The sequence below is a fragment of the Gigantopelta aegis genome, unplaced genomic scaffold (genome assembly GCF_016097555.1).
Source record: "Gigantopelta aegis isolate Gae_Host unplaced genomic scaffold, Gae_host_genome ctg3439_pilon_pilon, whole genome shotgun sequence".
NCBI lineage: Eukaryota > Metazoa > Mollusca > Gastropoda > Neomphalida > Peltospiridae > Gigantopelta > Gigantopelta aegis.
In genome coordinates this window covers 1-23,329 of record NW_024533344.1, presented here as the reverse complement: position 1 = coordinate 23,329, position 23,329 = coordinate 1, and the positions used below count along the sequence as shown (strand labels likewise).

At 33.5% G+C, this 23,329-nt stretch overlaps 1 protein-coding gene and 1 pseudogene across 1 annotated transcript; both read left to right on the top strand.

Moving 5' to 3' along the window:
• Positions 1 to 6,435: 6,435 nt before the first annotated feature.
• On the top strand, positions 6,436 to 13,635 carry LOC121392167 (guanidinoacetate N-methyltransferase-like). The gene is given in 5 exon segments (XM_041523514.1): positions 6,436 to 6,555; positions 7,044 to 7,119; positions 12,995 to 13,489; positions 13,492 to 13,568; positions 13,570 to 13,635. Coding segments are annotated over 5 exon segments (834 nt in total).
• A 2,744-nt stretch (positions 13,636 to 16,379) lies between these two features.
• Positions 16,380 to 23,296, top strand: LOC121392168 (annotated as a pseudogene).
• The last annotated feature ends 33 nt before the right edge of the window (positions 23,297 to 23,329 follow it).

Below are 23,329 nucleotides of genomic sequence, written 5' to 3'. Positions count from 1 at the left end.
CTGAGCTTAGTGGGCGATGTGAGAGTTCTAGTCATTCTTGATGTTCTTGATTTAGAACGTGACGTTCCCAACTAGATGATCCTCCTGTTCTTTCAAATGACCTCTACAAACAACGTGGAGATGACAAGCTTGTTATGCGTATATATTCACGTTTGGAATATTTCCTTTTTTATGCTGGTTTGAAATGTTGGTTTAATAAGAATCCTGCAGCAATGAAGGCCCCTGAAGTCACTATTATTGGTCGTCATACACAGGAGTTTGCTGAGAGAGATGGTGTGTGAAGTGCTCAAGGAGACAATTCATCAACTTCAGTTTCGTATCAATGCTCTGCTAGCAAAATGGGCATTGCTAATGTAATAGATGTAAATATAGTTACGTTCTGCACTGATGGAGATAACGAAAGCAAAGAAAAGGAGTTATACACGTTTGAAACAAGTCATAGAAAAGTAATTAGTGTTCAAACCTGGCTATGAAGAACCCTTTGATGCAAAATGGATTTTTTTTCGTAGCCTTTTCTACAATTATAATCATGTCACTATACCTCGTGATGTATTAGTTAAAGATGCTCTTTCTTGTGGAATCTTGACTCAAAGAGAATTAGAAGAGTGCTTACTTGCTTTTAGAAATATTGGCTCAATTCTCTATGCTCCTGAACTTGATTGTTCATTTTCAAAGAATCAGGTTTCAGTAGATGTGTGTTGCCGTGCTTGAGAATTTAGACAAGCTTTTTTATCTTCAATACTATGAATCAGTTGGAAAATTAAGTATATCCCCGAGTATCAGAAAGATATGAAATGTATGATTATGGTTTAGTTACTAAAGCTTAGCAAATGAAATTTTTACAAGCAAGAGTCGAAAAGCTACTTAGAAATACTGATAGCCTGTGAAGTATGTGCTAGGGTGACTGTGGATGGTGAGGAGTTGTACTTTATGCCTGCTATTAGGTGCAAAAAAACAGAATGTCTTTAATGAATAAATCAAGTTTGTTTGTTCAATATCACTGTCACTATGCTCAATGTGACCAGCTGTGGTATTTCAAAAACTATATGCCAAAGATCTTTAAACTACCTGACAAAATTGAATTTCTTCCTACTAAAGAATTCAATGTGTTTCTTTTAAAATACACAATACATCAGAGAAAGTATCAGTTCAAATTGAGGTCATATACCACACAGTATTATTGAAATTCATGTCTCTGATAATAATGGGAAAGACACAATCCCTCTCAACTATCTCTCTGTTCTAAACTCATTTCTCTCTGCAAAAGTGTTTTGATCATTTGTTCTAATATACCAGATCTTGCCTTTGACTTCAGTGTGATGTGTCCTAATAGCACACTAATGAACCACATTTCATCAACTATTTTATCAACTATCCTGACTCACCTACTATTTTGTGTAGCCACTGCAAAAAGGACATAAAGTGGACTTTTTCCTGTGGTTAATGGTAACTAAACTGGTATGTATAGGTAACTTAAGGTATGTATAATAATCATAAATAGTGTTGTATCATAATATATTATTGTATTGGGTCAAATGTTTTATACTGTGTTTATCCTTTGCTTAATAATATATTGTTATTTTCTTCTTTAAAGATATCAGCTATATAAAATCTTATCATAGCCTTCATTAGAAATCAAAAGTTCAAACTATCATATAGCTTTAATATATTGTGGATTAATAATTTTCATAATTTTTGTGATTATATTTGGTATACACAAATAAATAGTTCCAAAATTAATAATTATATTTTATTTATAGTACTACAAGTTAATACTTTTGGTTGTTGAGGCAATTGTTGTAGATAACACATAAGCTTTAATAATGAAAATATTATTGTGAACACTCAATTTTATTTTGTGTATTTTTCTTTGTTTAGCCTATGAAATTGAAGAGAAATAAAATCATAATTCATTCTACAATATTGAAAACTAAACAATAAATTAACTTGATGATACTACAATGGAACTTTTCAAGAAAAAAAGCACACAAAAGAAATCAGACCTGTTTTTCTGGCAGACCAGACTGTTACAAATGCACAATAATAAATTAGGCAATAAACTTAATTTTGTCTTTGAATAACAAAAAAGACATTTTATGTTAATATTTTAATATGTTTGTATACTGTAGATAATTCTTTGTAATCAAAATGTACTGGAAAATTGTTCGTAAGTTCAACAGGTAATTGGTTACTTTATTTGAGTTTCTTACATATATATTATATATAGGATGTACATACAAAACAAACATAAAATCTTGTTTCTTAATTTCAAATGTTATTATTAATATTTTTTGTAAAAAATAATTTTTCATTCATTGTTAATCAAAAAAATGGAAAATCAACCCCCCACACACACATTTAAATTAACACTAAAAGATAAATCTAAGTTGAATCAAACAGAATATTGACTGATATAATTATAACAAGAGAGTCATTGTGTCTTGATAAAAAGTCACTGCACTGTCTAGAGTGAAGAAAGCAACAGTTTTAATGCAACATTACATTCTAAGTAAGATTGATCATACCAACAAGATTCAAAGCAGATGCCAGTTGATGTTGTCCAAGTTCTGTTTAGTATACGACCCATTTCAATACGAGCTGGCTCTTTGGGATCTCTTTTCCTCTCCCATTCAATATCATATGTAGTGCAGCCTTTTTCCCACCAAACCGTTTTGCTTGAGATGCTTCATATGGTTCATTTAGAGCATGAGCAAATCTTTCAGTTAAACCTTTTATCTTCAATTTCTTTAGCAACCTTAGCCTTTCCTAATCCTCAGAGTATCTGCATGTAATACCAAGTTTGTAAAACAACATACTGAATGCGATATACTTTGTGGAAAAAGTTTGTGAATTGCATTTTTATTTAGAGATAATTTGTGAAATATTTTATCATAAACATTTTGCTGATATGGTACATTTAAAGATTTATTCAGAAAATCAGAAATTAAAACTGACCTTCATGTAGTCTGTGACCTTCTTCAATAGGATGCTATTATAAATAAAAAAAAGATTATAATTTTATAGCTACTGTATATAAGGGGAATACATGTATAGGCCATTGTACATGTTTTATACTATAACCCCTAAACTTTCCTAAGCACCCTACAGTTCACATACCCTATAAATATTATACTGTATAGTTCTAGCTACATTGTGTGTAGTTACATGACACAACACCATATAATTAAGTCTAGTTGAAATTGGCAGGCTTTCAACATTCATATCATACTGCTTGTATCATATTTTACTTCTACATTAAAGGAGACTTAGTTTGTTCAATTGTATTAAACATACTTTCTCTAATGCGTTAATCCAATTTTTCAGTAGATGTGTCTTTGCTACTCATTTGACACGTGTTACAGTTGTCCCGTGCCCTCGTTCAGGAAGATAGTGTCGTACATTTTTCACATTACAAGAACTCTTAGGATCATGATCTTTAGAGCACATCACAGCAAAAAAACTATACTTTTGCATGACCATAACGATCTGAGTGCTTCTTGATTGTGCTGTGACAAGTATCAATGATGAAATCACATATCTTCTGGCAGACGTCATCACTAGCATTGTATGTGAACACTCTCATCTCCGCTGCAACCACCTTGATAGACGAGCTGGAATCGACTTGGCATGGTGAACTGTGAAGAAGTCACTTCAAATTGAAAAAGGTTTACTTCTTGGTTGGTATTAATTTGACATTTATTCCTCCATCTTCAAAGACTTCAAAAACTGAGGCAACAAATGCTAATTGTGAGCACATAGGTGCAACATCAAGGTCAAGCACAATATGGAGTGCATCTAATTGGCAGCCAAATAATTGGAGGGGTAGTACGAATAGCTGGCAAATAGTAAACAGTGTTGACATCTCTAGCAGATAAGGAAGCAGAAAGCATATCTACTTTATTTATCTCCAGCTTAATTGCTAATCGAAGCGACACTAAAGCCTCCATGTAAAAAGTGACATCATCTTTAAAGATAGCTGTGGCATCTCTAATGTTACAATGCCATATTCTGCCAATGCTGTGTGTTCAGGTGAGAGATCTTTTGGGTAAAAATATTTTACTTAAACTTTGAAGAAAACACAGAAGGTTTAGAATTACATATTTGATAATATCTCAAAATCTTTGGCATAAATTAAGCTACCAGAAGCTGTAAATGTGACCAAGGAATGACTCGAAGGTGTCTTCGCTGAGTTGACATTCCTTTGCCATTGCAAGATACCGCTCTTTCTCAAATATATATTATCCTGGTTATAAAAAAGCGATGCGAAGAAAAATCCAGGATATTGGGAAATGAATGGCTTCACGTGTTATGCTATCTTCCAATCGTGCTTTGAGAGCTCTATAAACTATCATCACTTTTAAGATCAAAGGCTAGAAAATCAAAATCTATCAGTTCACGGACCCCCATTTGTTCTGCTACAAGTTCTGCTGTATCTTTCAAAGACTTCACATTGTATTTGACTGTATCTGGATTTGCTCCATATGGACAGCTATGATTAGGCAGGATTTCATCTCGGTTTAATTCAGCCATTTGCAATCCAAATTTTTGCATGTTTGGTCTGTTCGGTGTCTGAGGACCTTTTGGGTCATTTAGCTTTTGTTTAGCAAGCAGAGAAGCACGTAATAGGTACGTATCCTTGATCGCCAACGAAGACAATATGTTTGTCTTTGTCAGAGGTAGAGAAATCCTCTTCTGATACTGATGGAGGCAAAAAAAGATCTGGCACATCTCTTTCTAAATCAATAAAAAGACAAAGGATAAGAATTGAGAAAGGAGCCATAAAGAGCACTCAGAGCATGAAGAATGGCCTTATCAAATCACCCAAGTCCCAAAAATTAATTACAACTAGACCCCCAGGTAAATAGCGTTTCCAGAAATCCACAGGACGATTTTTCCCCTTGACTGGACTTTCACCTTCAATTTCAAGAAATCGCTGCTTCTCATCTCATCATAAGACATTCTGAAAGTGTTTGTCTAGCAATTTATCAGTGAAGAGACCTAATGTTGGAGTAGAAGTCAAACGAATAACTTTGCCTGTCAAAGCACTGTCATGAAGGAGAGCAGAGGCAATACAGTAGTATGAGAGCTGTGTGTAGTAACTTCTGACCAAAAAAAAATCTTGATATTGTTACCAACTGCTATTACTTCATAAGTAGCTATACCAGCTTTCATATTAAAGGATTTCAAGTTAGTGATGTCATCTGGTGCTTTCTGTACATATCTTGTCAGCAGCTTCTGCGTTATCATACTTTTTTGCGTACTAGGTAAGCCAGCGATAATGACAAGACCAGGAGATATCTCACAGCAATGAGAAGTACGTAGTAGATAGTTTGCTTTGAATTGAACGAGGGTTGATGACCTCATACTGAGGTAATTGCTATAAGAAGAAAAATGAGACAAGGGTTAATTTAAATGAAACGAAAATTCTAATGGTTGATGTAAATTATTTATAAGGCCAGAAATTTAGGTGAGGAATTAATTTTGCATTATACAGCTAAATTCATCTCAGAAAGGACATAATACTAAACATTCTTTAGTGTAAACATGGTCCACATAACCAGTACTGGAATTTAATGTTATCTTAATTTGTACTAGAAACAATAATTATTACTGTGAAGCTTTAATGTACAATGATTTTGGATTAGTTAAATTCAACTACCACTTGCCAGTACTCCCTCGTATGGTTCATATAGTACAGAAAAAGACGTTCATATTATGAGAAAAAAGGTGTTTCCAACATTCCTGATATCATCTTGCTCTTTCCCTATGAAATCGAGATTGTAGTGAATCACCACGTGGTCTAATAAAATCTTGTTCTTGTTCCATATTTGTAGACTGACCAGTAGTGTTGTTGAGTACATTTGGTACAGCTGCAGGACATACCTGTGTAAAATATAAACAAATTTTTAGAATTGTTTTTATATAACACCTAAATTAAGCATGAAATCAGTGTATTGGGTATTCCCCTTTGTTAATATAAGGCATGAGATTAATAAAGTATAGAAAACAAAAACTTCTGGATTCCTCTATGAAAATGTTTTATTTAGAACAGCTGTCACTACTTTCTCCATCACAAGTAGAAAGTCTTTTCGAAGGTCATCCAGTAATTTTTACAGCAATTACTCCATCCATCCTATATTGTAGAGATAATTCAAGCATTTATTAGAATAAACTCTAGCACAGATACCATACACAAAACATTATAATATCTTAAGTCATAACATAGTGCTCTGTGTGTTAGCTGGGAATAGCTGGCGAGTCCCTACAACAACTGCACATGAAGCAATGATCTGCTTTCGTCTTTCTAGCTAATTTATTGGCTAACCTGATCCTCAGGAATAAGCAACAGTCTTCACTTTGGTTCAGATTCGGCCATGTTTCCTTTCTGCACTTTACAGGGGAAGTGGGTGTGGTTAGTAAGCATGGCAAATTGTGATGGTGGAGTTGACATTGAACCTCCAGTTGAAGGCAACAGAATGCCTGGATAGTAGTATTGATGTACAGGCTAAGGATGAGCAGCGATACCTTTATACAGACGCAGTAATGTATTGGGAGGTGAGTGTCACTCTTCTATATCTAATCAATGACTTCACTTTAATAAAATATTGTGTATCTCTTAACATGTAATTCTTGAGGCTTAACGTAAGCTTTTATTTTTAATTTTTAAGCTTTTTTATATTAAATATAATAGAATCATCACCTGCTAATGATGTTGACTCTAGTTGTGTTATTGTTATAGATATCACGTTTCCTAAATATGATGACTTGATTAATTAAAGAAAAAAATGTGGATTAGTCTTGGGAGCCAGATCCGACCTAATCCATCTGTTTGGGGTTGAGTCTGGCTTAAAAAACTAATATTGCATTTGTTAGCACTATATCTTTATAGGGTATACCAGCTATGTTAATGGTGTAATGGGTGGTTTCTCTAACCTCTTACTAATGACATATCTGGCTCAAAAAATTTCTTTTCCCATTTATAAAGGTGATTACGACACCACCACCTAACATATATGTAAATACAATATTATTACTTATCTCAGCATTACCATAAAATTAAAGGGGGATCTTTCTCATTTAGGGACCTGAAGCCTACTGTTGGAACCAATCGAGCTTTAGGTAAGTTATTACAACCATGGAAAACATAATTTATACATAAGTAATGTTTTATATTATAAAATTTTCTTTCAAATAAATACATGCAATCATGAGTTTAAGAAGAATGTAGTATGATGTATGAAGTACATGTAAGAAAAGGTTTTGATCTCTGGAATTATTATTGATTATAAACTTGAAAAAGCTTTCCAAAATATATCTTACTATAGAAGCTTTACAAGGGCTGCATGTTTATTATACTTTAAGGACTCGGTCGAATCAGACCTATAGTAATTATATATCAAAATTATAGAGGTGGGTGTGGTGAGCTAAAAGACTTAATTCTTTGAGTATAATAACAATAATATTCTAAGGGTGGCTATATAAATAGCAACATCAATAATTGCTAGCTACACTAGCTACATTACATTATAGCTACATTATGTACTAACTTGGGGTCCATAATATTATCCACAATTTGTTTGTCAGCATATGCTTTATTCACTAGACTGTGGTGCTGGTATTGGTAGAGTTCCAAAAGATTATTGCTCCCTCTTTTCAATGAAGTAGACCTCGAAGAACAGAATCCTTTGTTTTTAGAAAAAGCCAAGGAATATTTGGTCAGTTGGTAAAATATATACTTTGTTCATGTTGAGAATGACTGACAGTTTAGTAGAATTTCAATAATGCTGATATAACTCAAACTAACTTGGATGTGGTTTCATAGTTACAAGTGTTTGTGAGTCATATTGAAGTTTTTGTGGTTCTTCTTAATTATATTACTTTTGATTATTTCTTAAAATTTTTTCTGCTTCAGCTGGAGAAAGCTTATACGAGCATTCATTTATGACAACGAATATACAAGAGGTTAGGTTATAGTGTATTGTAAATAATGCCATTCTGGGATTTTTGGATGGTGACTGTAGTGTATTGAATTATGCATCAGTATGTGTGTTAATTTGTCATTATTATGTTATTAGATATAATGCTATATGAGCATGCTCGGTTCGTTGTGCTCCGTGTATTTACTATTTTGGTTGTTGTTATGTTCTCTCCTTGTATCAATCTGGTTATTTCAAACAGTCAAAGTTATCACAGTGACTTCCTGAATAACTAGTGCTCTAGTTTTTAAATAAAATTTGAGGACGTGCAGGTGATTTAAATAATGTAAGCCATTTTTTTATCTCATTCATATTTATATAACACTTGTTAGTGGTCATTCTCAACATGAACAGAATAAACATTTATGATAATATTGGTACGCTAATTCTACATAAATAAAAGTAATGCTATTATTGGGTTAGTAATCAACTGTATGGTTGCTATTTTTGTGGGTAGAAAGATTTTGTAGATTTCACAGGTAGGCTGATCACAAATATAAGACAATGTATGAGTTGAATGACCCATACTATAATAATAATAGCAACTTCTGTCATTCACTTCACACGATAATGGATTATCAAATTATTCTTTTTAGTATCTAAAAGACCTCTACCAACAACAATTTGTCGTTTAATTACTATTACTATAAAAGAATATATTATTTTGATATTATAAATGTTGTAACAATAAAGATGGAGAGTTTATAGACGTTAGAGAATGCTAAAGATTTCCAATGAGACCAAATACATTAGTTGGTATATGTTTCAGTGGTCCAATGGGCAGGAAATAGTTTTTGTTCATAATTGATAGTTGTTGTTACAACAATACACAAAACAATATATATACATGTACATATTGCATTTTATACTCTGTTTTACATTGAGACATGGGCACTAACCAGTGTTATAACTCTGTCAGGAATGAACTAGAGAGAAATGGTCTACACCATTAAAAAGTCTCGTGTGTATACAAACAAAATTTGTTTAAAAAATAAATACTGGTTATCTAGGAAAGTCCACAAACCAGAAACCCATATAAAGTGAATGGTGCTCTTGTATGGAATATAGCATGGAGATTTCCTCACTCTATTACATTAATTTGCCATTGCAATACCTTTTATCATATTCATTATTATATTCATGTTCATGTTAATATAACAATGTATTTGTTTGCATAGTTAGAGGGTAAATTTCAAATTGTTACAATTACAAATGGCTGCCCTGATCTAGGTGACAATTGTTTTTGTTAAATCCTGGAAGTAAAAAATGTGAGGGATTTCAAGTATGCTGTTAAAAATGTATGAAGTTTTCTAGTTTGTTGCCTTTTCATAGCACTAGAAAGCCCATTTTTACATATTATATTATAAAGTACATTTCCAAGCTGAGTTGATTGGTGCAAATCTGTGTGCATAGCTTATAACAGTTATTTACATATCTGGCGTTCCTGACTTGGACAGATTATAATTATATCACTGACCACATCCTACACATTTTTGGTTATATGTAGTTGATTATACATAAATAAAACTGAAATTTATCAACCATAATAATGCTAATGTATGTATGTACAAGTAGGATGTACAGTATAATACACCTACATGTACATGTACATTACTGTACATGGGCATGTAGGGTATTAGTAGTGTGTACATGACTACATGTACATATATACATGTAGTCTGTACATGTAGATACTCAGTTATCTTATCTCGTGTTGCTATATGTTCTAGTCCACCTATTATACATACCGTATATGTTGAGGATACCTTTATGCTAAGGGTAATTCTAAGGCATGGCAGGTAGGTATTTATTACAGTGAAGATCACTATGTCAGTGGTCATACTGTCTATATAAGGATGGCTCTGATTGTTATCTAGTAGTAGTCACACTGAATTTCTCAGTCATGTCAGAATCTCTTAATACTAACTTAGGAGCTTTTTGTATCAAAGTTATGGCTTGTTTGTAGATTAATGCATGTCTTTGTGTTACTTACAAAATTGTCCTTGCTTTTCTTTTATAAATCAAATTAGGGCTATGTCCTACTTTTATCAGTAATGACACTTTTATGTATATACTCAGTAGGGAGAAGTGAAAAACGTGTTGGACAGTTTCTTCCTGTTGGACTACAGGTACATGCAAACTCTGTGTATTATTTACATTTATAATATGCCTCTTGTTTTCTCTACTTACCAATCATCTAAAAGTCTAAGGGTTTCTTTTTAAATGTTTGATGGTTACAATCGTAACTATAATGTTCTGTTTTATGAATTGTGACAGCTATATTGCAATGTTGTACAACATAAATTATAACATGTTATGGTACATCATAGCACTGTATCCAAATAATATTAATTATTACTTATTAGTCTATTGTGTTTATGGTATATCATGTCATGAGTGTAGGACATTTTTATATATTTTGTACTGTCATGTAGGCTTTTTATCCTCCTGATGGTCGTCACTATGATGTTTATGTGTCAATGGGTACTAAGCCACCTCAGAGATAGTTAGTAGTAATATCATACTTGTAATAAACACAGTAATTCCATGTGTGACAAAGTCTGAGTGAATTAACTCTAAAGGCATTTAGAGCATACCATAAAAATTCATTGTTACTGCCTGGCATGTTGCATGTGCATTCCTATAATTGTCATATCTATAATCTATATAAATTATATTATATGTCCACTTCTGTAATTTGTTGTATGCCACTCTTGAGAGTGTCAAATGAAATTAAACCACATCCTTTAACCACCGACACATATTGCAACCAATGAATTTCATTAACTCTAGTGAGACTGCAATGGTGGGTGTGACTGAATTGCTATGCTCTTTATATTTCAAGAATTTTATAGCCATTAGTCTTCCACTGATATTGTAATCTTTGTAACTCTAGTCAGTATTTCACTGTGAAGTCAGTATCTTCTAGAACAATTATAAGATGATTTTTCAATTCTAATCTTGTTTTGTAATAATTTCTGACAAATTACAGAATGCTAGCTACTTTGAAATAATAGAAAATTACATCTGCTTAAAATTTTAATTTTTTTTCCTTTAGTTGATTTAGTATCATTTTAATAAGATGTAGTCATGCCTTAACATTCAAGTCTGGAATAATTGTAGTCAAAGAAAATATAACAAAAGATGAGGATGACTTTGATGATATAGACAGTAGTGTAACAAGGTAAATATACTCTTATAACTTTTTAATGCCTGTTAGTCCTATAAAATGTCTTGGGTCATGTGGTAACTACATGTTTAACTGCAATGCCAATGTATGCATAAGTCTTATTGCATTGTTGTATGTAACAAATTAGATAATTAAAAATTAATTAATGAAATTAAACTACATGCACTGTACTTTAATTGCTAATATACATAACAACAGATAATTAATTGTACTGCAAATGGAATTGTGTAACTAATCATGCTTTAAAGCATCTAACTCTGTTTATAGTTGCTCCATAGTATCTACCAACTGTGCAGTTTTTTAAATATTTGCATCTTCCAACAATTAAGGGATAAATTATAATCTGTTTTATGTATTGTAATTATCTCAAATAACTATTGCTTATATCTACATGTACATGTACATGGAAATCAAAAAAGTAAATTAATAAGATAAAGTCTCATTGGTTGGTTTTTTAGTATATTCTGTTTGTAAAGTATATTTTAATCTCTCTCCTCATAGATGTATGGATTCTTTCTAAGAATATTTAAAGAGGCAGGACTGTTTATTATTAAACAAGAGCTACAACCAAAATGGCCGGGGGTAACATGTTTGAAGTGGCAATGTGAGTCCATTGTTGGAGGGTATTAACTCATTTATGTATTTGTAATTTACCATTCTTATATTATGAGAATTGCCATAGTGTTTGATTTATCCCAAATGAGTTTCAGTTTTAGGACATTGTATATAAAAAATATTTTGCAGAATACAGGGGTACATATTATCTATGTACAACTGTAATATTATAGTTGTTTGCTTAAAAGGTTTTATATATTGTACATGTTAGGACAATTTTTATATGAGTTTATAATGTTGTGACAAATTACTCCTAAAAATGCATTTAATTAGCATTGTCTTGTCTTGTTCTTTTCTGTAGATTTGCTCTGCAACCTATTGTCTGGAGATGATAATCAATGATAATAAATTGATAACAATCACTAATAATAAATTGATTGTGCATACGTTTATTTTATTTGTTCATTTTGCTTTATTCTAACAATGATAAATGAAATTTTCATGATGCCATAATGTGTGGTCTTAAACCTTAAATTATACTAACAAAGTATAAACATTCACAAGAAATGAAGACATTTTATATTAGGCTGTTTGCAAATATATGTGAGAAAATAATATAAATTTGAGTTGTACATTATGATTATTATTAAGGATATCTGTATGTGAGTAGTCATGTTTACACGAAGTGAGGAAATTCGTAGGTATATTATAAATTTGAGGAAGATACAGACTAAGCATTGGTCAATGAGAAAACACTATAGTTCTGTCCGAAACGAGAAGAGCCACTTAATAAAAAAAGTATTGCATACATGGATGCAAGGTGAAGCATTTCCTCTCTATTATATGCAATTAGCGTGACACATGTCTCAAGGCGAAAAACGTTATTCGTTAAATCACGAAAGTGCGAAATTTGAAGTACGTAGAAAATGTATTGAGTTTATAGTTTGCTACTTTCTCGTAGCACCAAGAACGAAAATTTATATAATTACTATAAAATGCGCGTCAAGCTAAATAATTATATTATAGTAGGTCCGTTGTTTATAGAGGGCGTGACGGACATTGCAACTCCGTATAACCTCGTTTGATTGAAATAGGACTGAAACTTGCTTGCGTAGGTCCCGTCGCCGTCCATCCTTATCAGTCGTCAGATTACAATGTTTGTTACTTTGGCTTTAACGTCAAATAGCTTGTATATAGTTTGCAGGAAATCAAATGGAGCAAGAAAAGATATTTAAAAAGTGAAAATTACAAACAAGACTGGAACAAAGCTAAGCCAACTTTTACGATGGTAATGAACATTTGATGATATTTGGCAAACCAGTGATGGAACGCTGGGAGACACCTTTAATGTATAAGCTAGCTGAAATAGTCACTAGTCGAGGTGAAGAAGTTTTGGAAGTGGGCTTCGGTTTATCTATATCAGCCTCAAGAATACAATCATTCGATATTGACGAACACGTCATAATTGAAGGCAACAATATAGTATTTGATCAACTCGAGAAATGGTCTTCTACTGCACCACGTCCAGTACAATGTCTTAGAGGTCTCTGGCAAGACATTGCTCCTACTCTACCAGATGGCACATTTGATGGGATACTGTATGATGCATATGCATTATCTGAAGAAACGTTTCACACTCACTATTTTGATTTCATCAAAGGACACGGTTACCGTCTTTTAAAACCTGGTGGAATACTAACCTATTGTAATGTGAGTTCCGCAGATGAACTTATGAAAACAGGAAAATACTCAGATATTAAAAAATTGTTTCAGAAACACAACTACCATATTTACTTGAGGCTGGCTTTGTTAAAGAGAATATTACAATTGAAGCTTTTACCTGTATCTCCACCACCTGAGTGTCGATACTACAGCTATCATCAAGCAATAGCACCAACAATTGTTAAGCAGTAACAGAAGAACTAAGCCAGCTATATGATATAAATACTTAGTAATGGCTTCATTATGACTTTTAAGTATTTAGTATTACTGTTTATTACTGCAGCAGTTATGATACAGTTAAAAAAACATGCACTTGTAATATAATTAATTTGTCTGAGCAATTCAAAAAAATAAATAATTATATTGAATTGATAACAAGCAAGTGTTTGTAGTGTATGGTCTAGTATTCAACAATATTTGCTGTCTAGCATAGTAACACACATATTAACACATGGTATATGTAATGACATACTGATGCAAACAGTATAATTATGTTGGAACTTAATAATCTTACCTGTCATAAAATGATAAAGTTTTAAAATAGTTCACATATTGTTACTCATTCTATATTCTATTGTCCATTTATTTGCAATTTGGTAGCTTAACAGGACACAGGGTAAATTTTATCTTTAACTGATACTATGTACTTTAATGTCAATCAAAGACAAGTAGTAAATGAAAGAGCAGAGAGAGAGATCTTGTCTTTATTTTGAACTGAGTTGTGCATGACATACATAAGTATGACACTCAACAAGCATTGACAAAAGGTTAACAATTGTACATAATATGTGCTCTGTGTTATGATATAATATTATGTAGCAAATAATTTTCATTATTTCAAGTTGCAAAGTGTTAACAGAAACCACTTTTTAGATTACAATATAATTCATGTTAACAGTAATATTTTTTCTCAAATACACTTATAGGTTACAATATGATAATTTTGTAACCTATAAGTGGAAGATGTTACTGTTAACATGAATTATATTGTAGCTAGCAATTACAGTAGAGCCTAGAAAAGATCTGTCTGTCTTTAGCACTGTTTGAGAGGGAGTTTTTCAACCTTCATCTCATCAGCTATACCTTTAATTACTTCCTACATCTTATTCCCTCCTTGATTGGAGGAATGCTCCTATGATCAGATAGGCTGATCGTGAAATTATAAGACAGGAAGACAATTACTGTCTCTCAATCCACCATGGTGGCATTGGTCTCATTAATCCTTTCATTCCTCCCCCATGACCACCACAAGGTTTGCTCCTTTATTTTGATCTCATATTGTTGTCATACAATCTGATAAATTGCCACCTGAAATTATCCTGGAACAAGCCCTGATTAAGTCAACCATCTCCTCTAACAACTGTAAAGTTTCCAAAGAATTATTGTCAATATTACCTTTGATCTGGCATGTGAAAAAGCTGCATCTAAACTGGCTTTCTGATAAACCTGTAAAAGAACACATTTGACACACAAAGGAACATTTAGAGATGCCATTAGATATGGCTGGAAGCTAACACTTATGCCCCATAATTGGGTTTGTGGCAAGTCTTTTTGCTTTAGAACATATTTTAAGCTGTACTTAAGATGGATTCCCAATGTTAAAATAATGATATTATAGCAAAACAGATGAAGGAGGTTTGTCATAATGTTTGTATCGAGCCTTCTCTTCAACCTTTTAATTGAAAAAACATTCCAAATAAAACATCCATTACTGAAGACAGTACTAGATACTATAGACATTGATGCAAGTGGCTTTTGGAATTACAGTATTCAATGAGCATTCTTTGATGTAAAGGTATTTAATCCTTTCAGTTAATCTTACCATGGGCAGAATAAATCTTTGTCCTTTTTGCTACAGGAGAAATAAACTAGAAAAGACATGTTTATTTATTTCAAGAAAGAGTACTAAATGTAGAACACAGCCATTACTTCCTTCTTGTTTTTTTTCCGATTACCAGGGGTGTAGTTCCTGTCTTCACTATAATTTATGAGAGACTGGCTTCTCTACTGTCATCTAAGCTCAACCATGCTACCATACAGTCAAACTTTGTCATGAATCAGGTGCAAAATTAATTTTGGTCTGCTTCGGTCCACAATAATGTGCCTTCGATGTTCATGTTCATCACTCAGACAAACTGGATACTAACATTGACCTCTATCTCAATGAGAGCAGAGTCAGGGAGTATATAATTATTATATCTTGAATACATCTCTCAATTTAACTATTTTTTAATATTCCACTACTCTTATTCTTTATTTTTTAATTGAATGCTTGTTAAAAATAAAAAAAATTATCTATAATTATAGTAAAGGCGTCATCTTTTGCATGAGCTTTGGTCTATATTACTACACAACTAGGATTAGCCAATATAGGGTTAAAAATCTATTTCGTATTTCCAGCTCAAAGGGATAAACAATGTTATGTATCAGTTTATTACATTATAATAATGGGAACATGGCTAAAATTAGAGTTTTCAATAATTCTGTGTAATAAAATAATGAAGCTATTATAGTGACTATAATATAACACTTCAGGAGGTTTGGTGTACAAAAGGCCCTGCCCAGTGCAAATTAATAACTACTATTTCTGCTTCAAGTGTGAGCAACTTCAGTACAGCACTTGTTAGTGCTTGAATATTAAAAGCCAAATACGACAAAAATAAACGATTCATTAATCGACTTGAAATCGATTGTTGATCGTTTATTGTGGTCGCATTTGGCGTTCCATACTAGGACAGTTGTCCCAACCTCATTCAGCCAAGCGGAAGTGTTCACTGCAATGCAGTGAACACTTCCGTATACTAGTACTGTTCGTTTAAGTAACTATGATTTAACCATTTTTTTACATGACGATAGCTGTCGGTAGCGTCAGATTAATGTTTGTTACTTTGGCCCTAACGTCAACATAGCTTGTATATATTTTGCAGGAAAATCAAATGGAGTACGAAAAGATATTTAAAAAAGGTGAAAATTACAAACAAGACTGGAACAAAGCTGAGCCAACTTTTACAGATGGTAATGAACATTTGATGATATTTGGCAAACCAGTGATGGAACGCTGGGAGACACCTTTAATGTATAAGCTAGCTGAAATAGTCACTAGTCGAGGTGGAAGAGTTTTGGAAGTGGGCTTCGGTTTATCTATATCAGCCTCAAGAATACAATCATTCGATATTGATGAACACGTCATAATTGAAGGCAACAATATAGTATTGATCAACTCGAGAAATGGTCTTCTACTGCACACGTCCAGTACAATGTCTTAGAGGGTCTCTGGCAATGACATTGCTCCTACTCTAGGCCAGATGGCACATTTGATGGGATACTGTATGATGCATATGCATTATCTGAATTTCGAAAACCGTTTCACACTCACTATTTTGATTTCATCAAAGGACACGGTTACCGTCTTTTAAACCTGGTGGAATACTAACCTATTGTAACGTGAGTTCCGCAGATGAGCTTATGAAAACAGGAAATACTCAGATATTGAAAATTGTTTCAAGAAACACAACTACCATATTTACTTGAGGCTGGCTTTGTAAAAGAGAATATTACAATTGAAGCTTTTCCTGTATCTCCACCACCTGAGTGTCGATACTACAGCTGTCATCAAGCAATAGCACCAACCATTGTTAAGCCAGCTATATGACATAATACTTAGTAATGGGTTTCATTATGACTTTTAAATATTTAGTATTATTATTTATTACTGTGGCGGTTATGATACAGTTAAAAAAAACATGAACTTGTAACATAATTAATATGTCTGAGCATTCAAAAAGAATAATTATATTGAATTAATAACGACCAAGTGTTTGTAGTGTATGGTTCTAGTATTCAACAATATTTGCTGACTAGTACATATATTAAGGATCAAATTTCAAAGTTATGGTTACATGTTAATATTACATATAGTACAATGTAAAAACTAATGTTAACTAATTTGTAGCTTACATGGGATTACTATGGATTCTTGTAAATAGTAATTGTAAAATTTGTAGGTATGTTGTTTTTTACATACAAACAACCAACAAATTACAAGATAATAATACATATGGTATATGTAATGACATACTGACTGACACCAACATTGAAAGATGTTATTATTTGGGTACTTAATAATCAAATTAGGTGATATGCTAATCCACATGATTGAAACTATGTCCTACCTGTCATAAAATGTTAATAGTTAAGTGTATCACATATTGTTATTCCTATTACTCATTCTATATTCCACTGTCCATTTTATTTGGTAGCTTAACAGGATCCAGGGTAAATTTTATCTTTTAACTGATACTTTGAAGCCGGCAGCCACAATTATAGCATAAATGAAATAGAGAGAGAGTGTGTGTGTAAGAAGAGATATATCTTGTCTTTATGTTGAGCTGAGTTGTACATGACATGCATAAGTATGACACCGAACAAGCATTGACAAAAGGTTAATGTTTGTACATGTGCATAACATGTGCTCTGTGTTATGATATGTAACATGTAGTTTTTCATTATTAATTACAAGTTGCAAATTGTTAACATCACACATTTTCTTCCAAAAACACTTTACAAGTTACAAATATAAAAGTACAATAGTAATAATTATAGTTTTATACTTCTCACACCAAAAGTTTGCTCATTCAGGATTTTGTCATTTCAACTGAGGTCTTTGTCACCATAGCTTCATCAATACTATGTAAACCCAATAAAGAGTTACCACAAAGCCCAAAATTAGTCTAATTCAATATGTATAAAGCCACACGAAGCCAGAAAGTCATCTCTTGTTTATTTAGCCATGACCACATAATATATCAACTCAACTAGCCCTGTTAGCTAAGTTGAAACCTTTTGTTCATGGTTTCATTATGGGGAAATAAACTACAAAGATTATTTAAGTTGGCTTCTAACTGGCTTTATGGATACTGAGTTTTACTGAGTTACTCTAGTTTTGGAAATATTAACCCTGCTAGCCAGGTAGTGAGAAAAATGTCTCATCCTGGCTGTCAACTCTCCAATTTTAGAATATGAATTCGCTCTTTATAAGGGATCATTCAGATATACATTGTGCTTGAAGTATGGATGAAGACCTAAAGAATTTATTATAGAACACTCACTTAGTAGTATTGTCCCCAGACCTACTCGCACGCGAAAAGTAGGTCTGCAGGTCACACGAGTTGACCTTTGTGTTAGGAATGTGGCGTGGGTCTTCCTATGCAATTACTAGTGTGAAATATGAATATCATTAAATTGAATGTTGAAGGTCAGAGCTGTAGGATCTAGTCGCTCCAAATTGGGAACACAAAAGTCAACTCGTGTGACCAGACCAACTTTCGCTTGCGAGTAGGTCGGTGACTAGCCTCGTACCCAGGCTTTCGCGATAGAAACTGCTGCTTGCACTTGCATAATTATTGACATCATAATGACACATTATAAATTAATGACGAATTGATGGCTGGGTTTATATTGATGACGTTTATTCACTACCCGAGTTTAAGCATGGTTGGTCGAGTTTGTCAGAGATTTAGTGGAAACCAAAAGAGCAACAAACTTGTTCAGTGCTGTTGGGATGCAAAATAATTGGGTTCGCCGAATAACTACTTTACTTGATGTTATTGTTTCTAGAGATGATAGTCCGTCTTCATATATTTGTATGAAGTGCAAACTTCGAATTGTGTCTCTAGAGAAATCTGTTGCAGACCTAGAGGCATTCAAGCAGTTGGTTCAAGACCTAGCTTGAAATCCATCATGAAAAGAAGGACTTGGAAACACAAACTCTTTCCAAAACCAGTTGGTAACCACCCGAAGACACCTTTTCCATTATGTATAGCTACAGTAGATAAGATCTGCTCTTTTTTAAAAGATAGATTTGCCTTCCTAGTTTATTTAGAGCATATAGTAGAGCAGCAGAAAAGTTTACTACAAGTAGCCATCACCAATAATCTGACAGTACAGTGCGGTAACAGGAATTTTGACGTCATAGTTATTGGAAGATTCCTAGAGTATACTATTTTGCAAGAAATCTCTGGAAATTAAATGCACAGTAGTTACCAGGCTTTCTTTTTTTATCGCGAAAGCCTGGGTACGAGGCTAGTCTGAGGACGAGACTAACTTAGTTGTACCTATGTGTTCCATCTTTCAACTAGACAGAATGAAGTGCATGACATCACAATTCACTTCTTATCAGAAGTCTTCTATGATGTAATCACTCTAACAATCTGTGGCGAAGTAATGACCAAAAGATCTACAAATTGTTTGGACGTTGCAGCTTAAAAGCTGTGTCACGAAAATCCCCCCCCCCCCCACAAAAATTGTCCTAATTAAACCTTCTTTCAAAATGTTTGTCCATTGTTAAAAAAATTTAGAAGAATACACTTCTACTAAAAAAAGACAAAATGGCAGAGAATTTTGTTGTAAGTTATGACGAATTTTCTTTATCAAAGAAAGATAAACAGTAATTGCCTATATTAACTCTCTTATTAGTTCCGAGTTCTGAACTTATTAAATGTAAGTAACAAATTGTGATGTATGATGCATTAGTCCCTCTGATTTAAAGAGATTTCCCTTCAAAAGTCAATGTCTTAACTAAGGGACTATTTTATAAATTAAGCGACTAAGTGACAAGAGAAACAAACATCTGGCTGGATTAACAACTTTCACAGATAATATTGTAGATTTAGAGTCATACTTTGTGTACACAAGAGAAATAGGTAGATGAATTGTCTAAAAATGATGAACCATATTCTTGCGTATGTCCCTTTTGTAACAAGTCTTACCTCTCGCTTGGCTCTGATCTAAAATAAGAGATTTCACACCTCAAAGCTCACATCATCAGACTTGAGAAATCTTGCTCTTTCAAGTTTCAACCCTAGTCAGCTCTCTGTCTCCACCTCCAGTGCTAACCCGACCACTCTCCATTATCACTACCTAATACCAGCCACCCATCTTTTGCCATACCCATATCACTTCATTACTCCTTTACTTAATTCCTCATCCTTTTCTCTGCTGCTTCTACATCCTCTCTACTTCTTCATTCTCCTCCTCCTCCTATTACTACTTTCCCTTATCTTATTCCACTGCCAGCACTGCATCACTCCCAATGAATCATTCAACTGCTCCTCTTACTATTACCACTGCTGCCCCTAGTGAAACCACTCCCTCTCTCTCTGCTACCTCTCTACCTGAGTCTTCACACCTCCTTTTTTTAGCCAAATGTTATTGTCCCTCACAAAAACCTCCACTCATTCCTCTTCCTCCACATTTTTCATATCACAAAATTGGGTTTTATCTACTGGGGGTGGGGAAAGCTTCCCCCCAAACTCAGTAACTTCCCCCAAAAATTTATAGTGATTTAGTAGCATGAAATTAATAAAAACAATTTGAGAGGCAGGATGGAGAAGAAACATTACAGCATGCAATGAGAATATGTATTGAAGGACCTGAATGCTTAACAGATGAATACTGGAAGAAATTATCGAAAATTAGTGAAATACTAGGAGCTGTGTTGTGGAGCATGATAGAGGAGATGCCGTCAGGACCATAATAGGAATACAAGAAATCAGACTGCAAATTTCATCTGGGTTGCAGAGAATGTCTGGAGATTTATCTAACTTATCTTGTAGTGAACATAGGGTTTATGAGTCAGAGGAGTAAATTGGCAGTTGACTTGTTGAAGCAGAAGGAGAAGTATTGATTTACGACATCTGGCTTTAGAAGAGGTGAAGTTACAGGAGAACCATTATTTTAAAGGGACGAATGGACACAGGTTTGGAGCGAATACATTCACAGCAGATCAAAATGATGAAAGAATTTAAATTTTTAGGTGTCTAGGTAAGCAAGAGCCGCAAAAGAATATATGTATCTGAGTCATACTATCGGCAAAAGGTGTCACACACACACAGAACAGGGAAAAGTAAAAGCAGTACTGGATTTTCCATGACCAGTCACTAAAAAGCAAGTACACTCATTCCTGGGGTTGAACTGGTACTATCAATGCTTTGTAGCACATTATGCACCGTTGCAAAACCACTGACAGATCTAACTTGAAAGTCACTGCCAGATAAAGTGGAGTGGACAAAAGAGTGTCAACAGGCCTTCAAGACTCTCAAACAAAAGTTGATCGAAGAACCAGTGTTACTCAGCTGAATTAAAATTCGAAATTTAACTGGCTGTTTAACAAGATGGAGCCTAACATTCAACCTTATCATTTCATTGTACATCATCATAAAGGAGGTCTAATGCAAATGCTGACTCGTTATCAAAGAAGGACTCTTTGGAAGAGTGTTGTGCACATGGGGGGAATGAAGAAAATGTGATGACTTTGATTTGAAAGGGGCCGGGTCCCCTAAAATTGGTTTCCGGGGAAACAGAAACCACTAATCAGAATTGCCCAAGCGTCAGTTGCAGATGCAAGCTGACGCAAGGAACCAATCAGATTAAGCTATTTTAGCAACCAAAACAGTATTTTAAGAAGTGATTTAACTTTATTGAGTTAGTTAGTAGTTCTGTAATTGTTGCGTTATAATTTCATATTATTCAGTTATATATATATATATATATATATATATATATCATTGTAATTTAATAACAAATTAATTCATTACAGAGTCATTTTACTTAAACATAAGTTTAGTTTTATTCCTTGATAGTTGATACCATTAATGTGTAATATTTTTAATGTTGAAGTTTGCTATAAGAAGCTAGAGTCCCAAAGTATCATTTGGGGAAAAGGATATTTCATACAAATGACAATTCAATCAACTCTCTACATTAATTTTTCATAAACATTTCATAATGCATCAAAATAAAAATATACAGACAACAGTTTGATCATTAGAAATGAGTTTGGTTTCTTTTAAGCTTTTGTAAGAAATTCTGCTTCGAATGTGTACGTTTCGCACTGTCAGGTAATAGAAATTAATAAAATTAAGGACAAACAGTACGTTTCCGAGTTAGGTTAGGATAAAAAATGCCCTGCCCAGTGCAAATTACTTAACTATTTCTGCTTCAAGTGTTCAGCAACTTTAGTATAGTTCTCGTTAGTGTTAGGATAGAAAAGCGACAAAAATAAACGATTCAATAATCGATTCGTAATCGACTCAAATTGATTATTGAATCATTTTATTTTGGTCGCATTTGGGGTTCCATGCTAGGACAGTTGTCCAAACCTAACTACTAAGCCAAGCCACTGCAATGCATGAACACTTCCGTATCCTGTTCGTTTAAGTAACATGAATTAGAATATAGAACCATTCCTTTTCCAGGACCGTAGTTGTCGGTGCTTATCAATCATCAATTAATGTTTGTTACATTGGCTGTAACGTCCTATATAGCTTGTAGTTTTGCAGAAAATCAAATGGAATACGAAAGATATTTAAAAAAAGGTGAAAATTACAAACAACAGACTGGAACAAAGCTGAGCCACTTTTACAGATGGGTAATGAACATTTGATGATATTTGGCAAACCAGGATGGACGCCTGGAACAACCTTTAATGTATAAGCTAGCTGAAATAGTCACTAGTCGAGGTGGAAGAGTTTTGGAAGTGGGCTTCGGTTTATCTATATCAGCCTCAAGAATACAATCTTCGATATTGACGAACACGTCCTAATAATGAAGGCAATAATATAGTATTTGATCAACTCGAGAAATGGTCTTCTACTGCACCACGGTCCAGTACAATGTCTTAGAGGTCTCTGGCAAGACATTGCTCCTACTCTACCAGATGGCACATTTGATGGATACTGTATGATGGCATATGCATTATCTGAAGAAACGTTTCACACTCACTATTTTGATTTCATCAAAGGGACATGGTTATCGGCCTTTAAAACCTGGTGGAATACTAACCTATTTTACCTGATTTCCGCAGATGAGCCTTATGGAAACAGGAAAA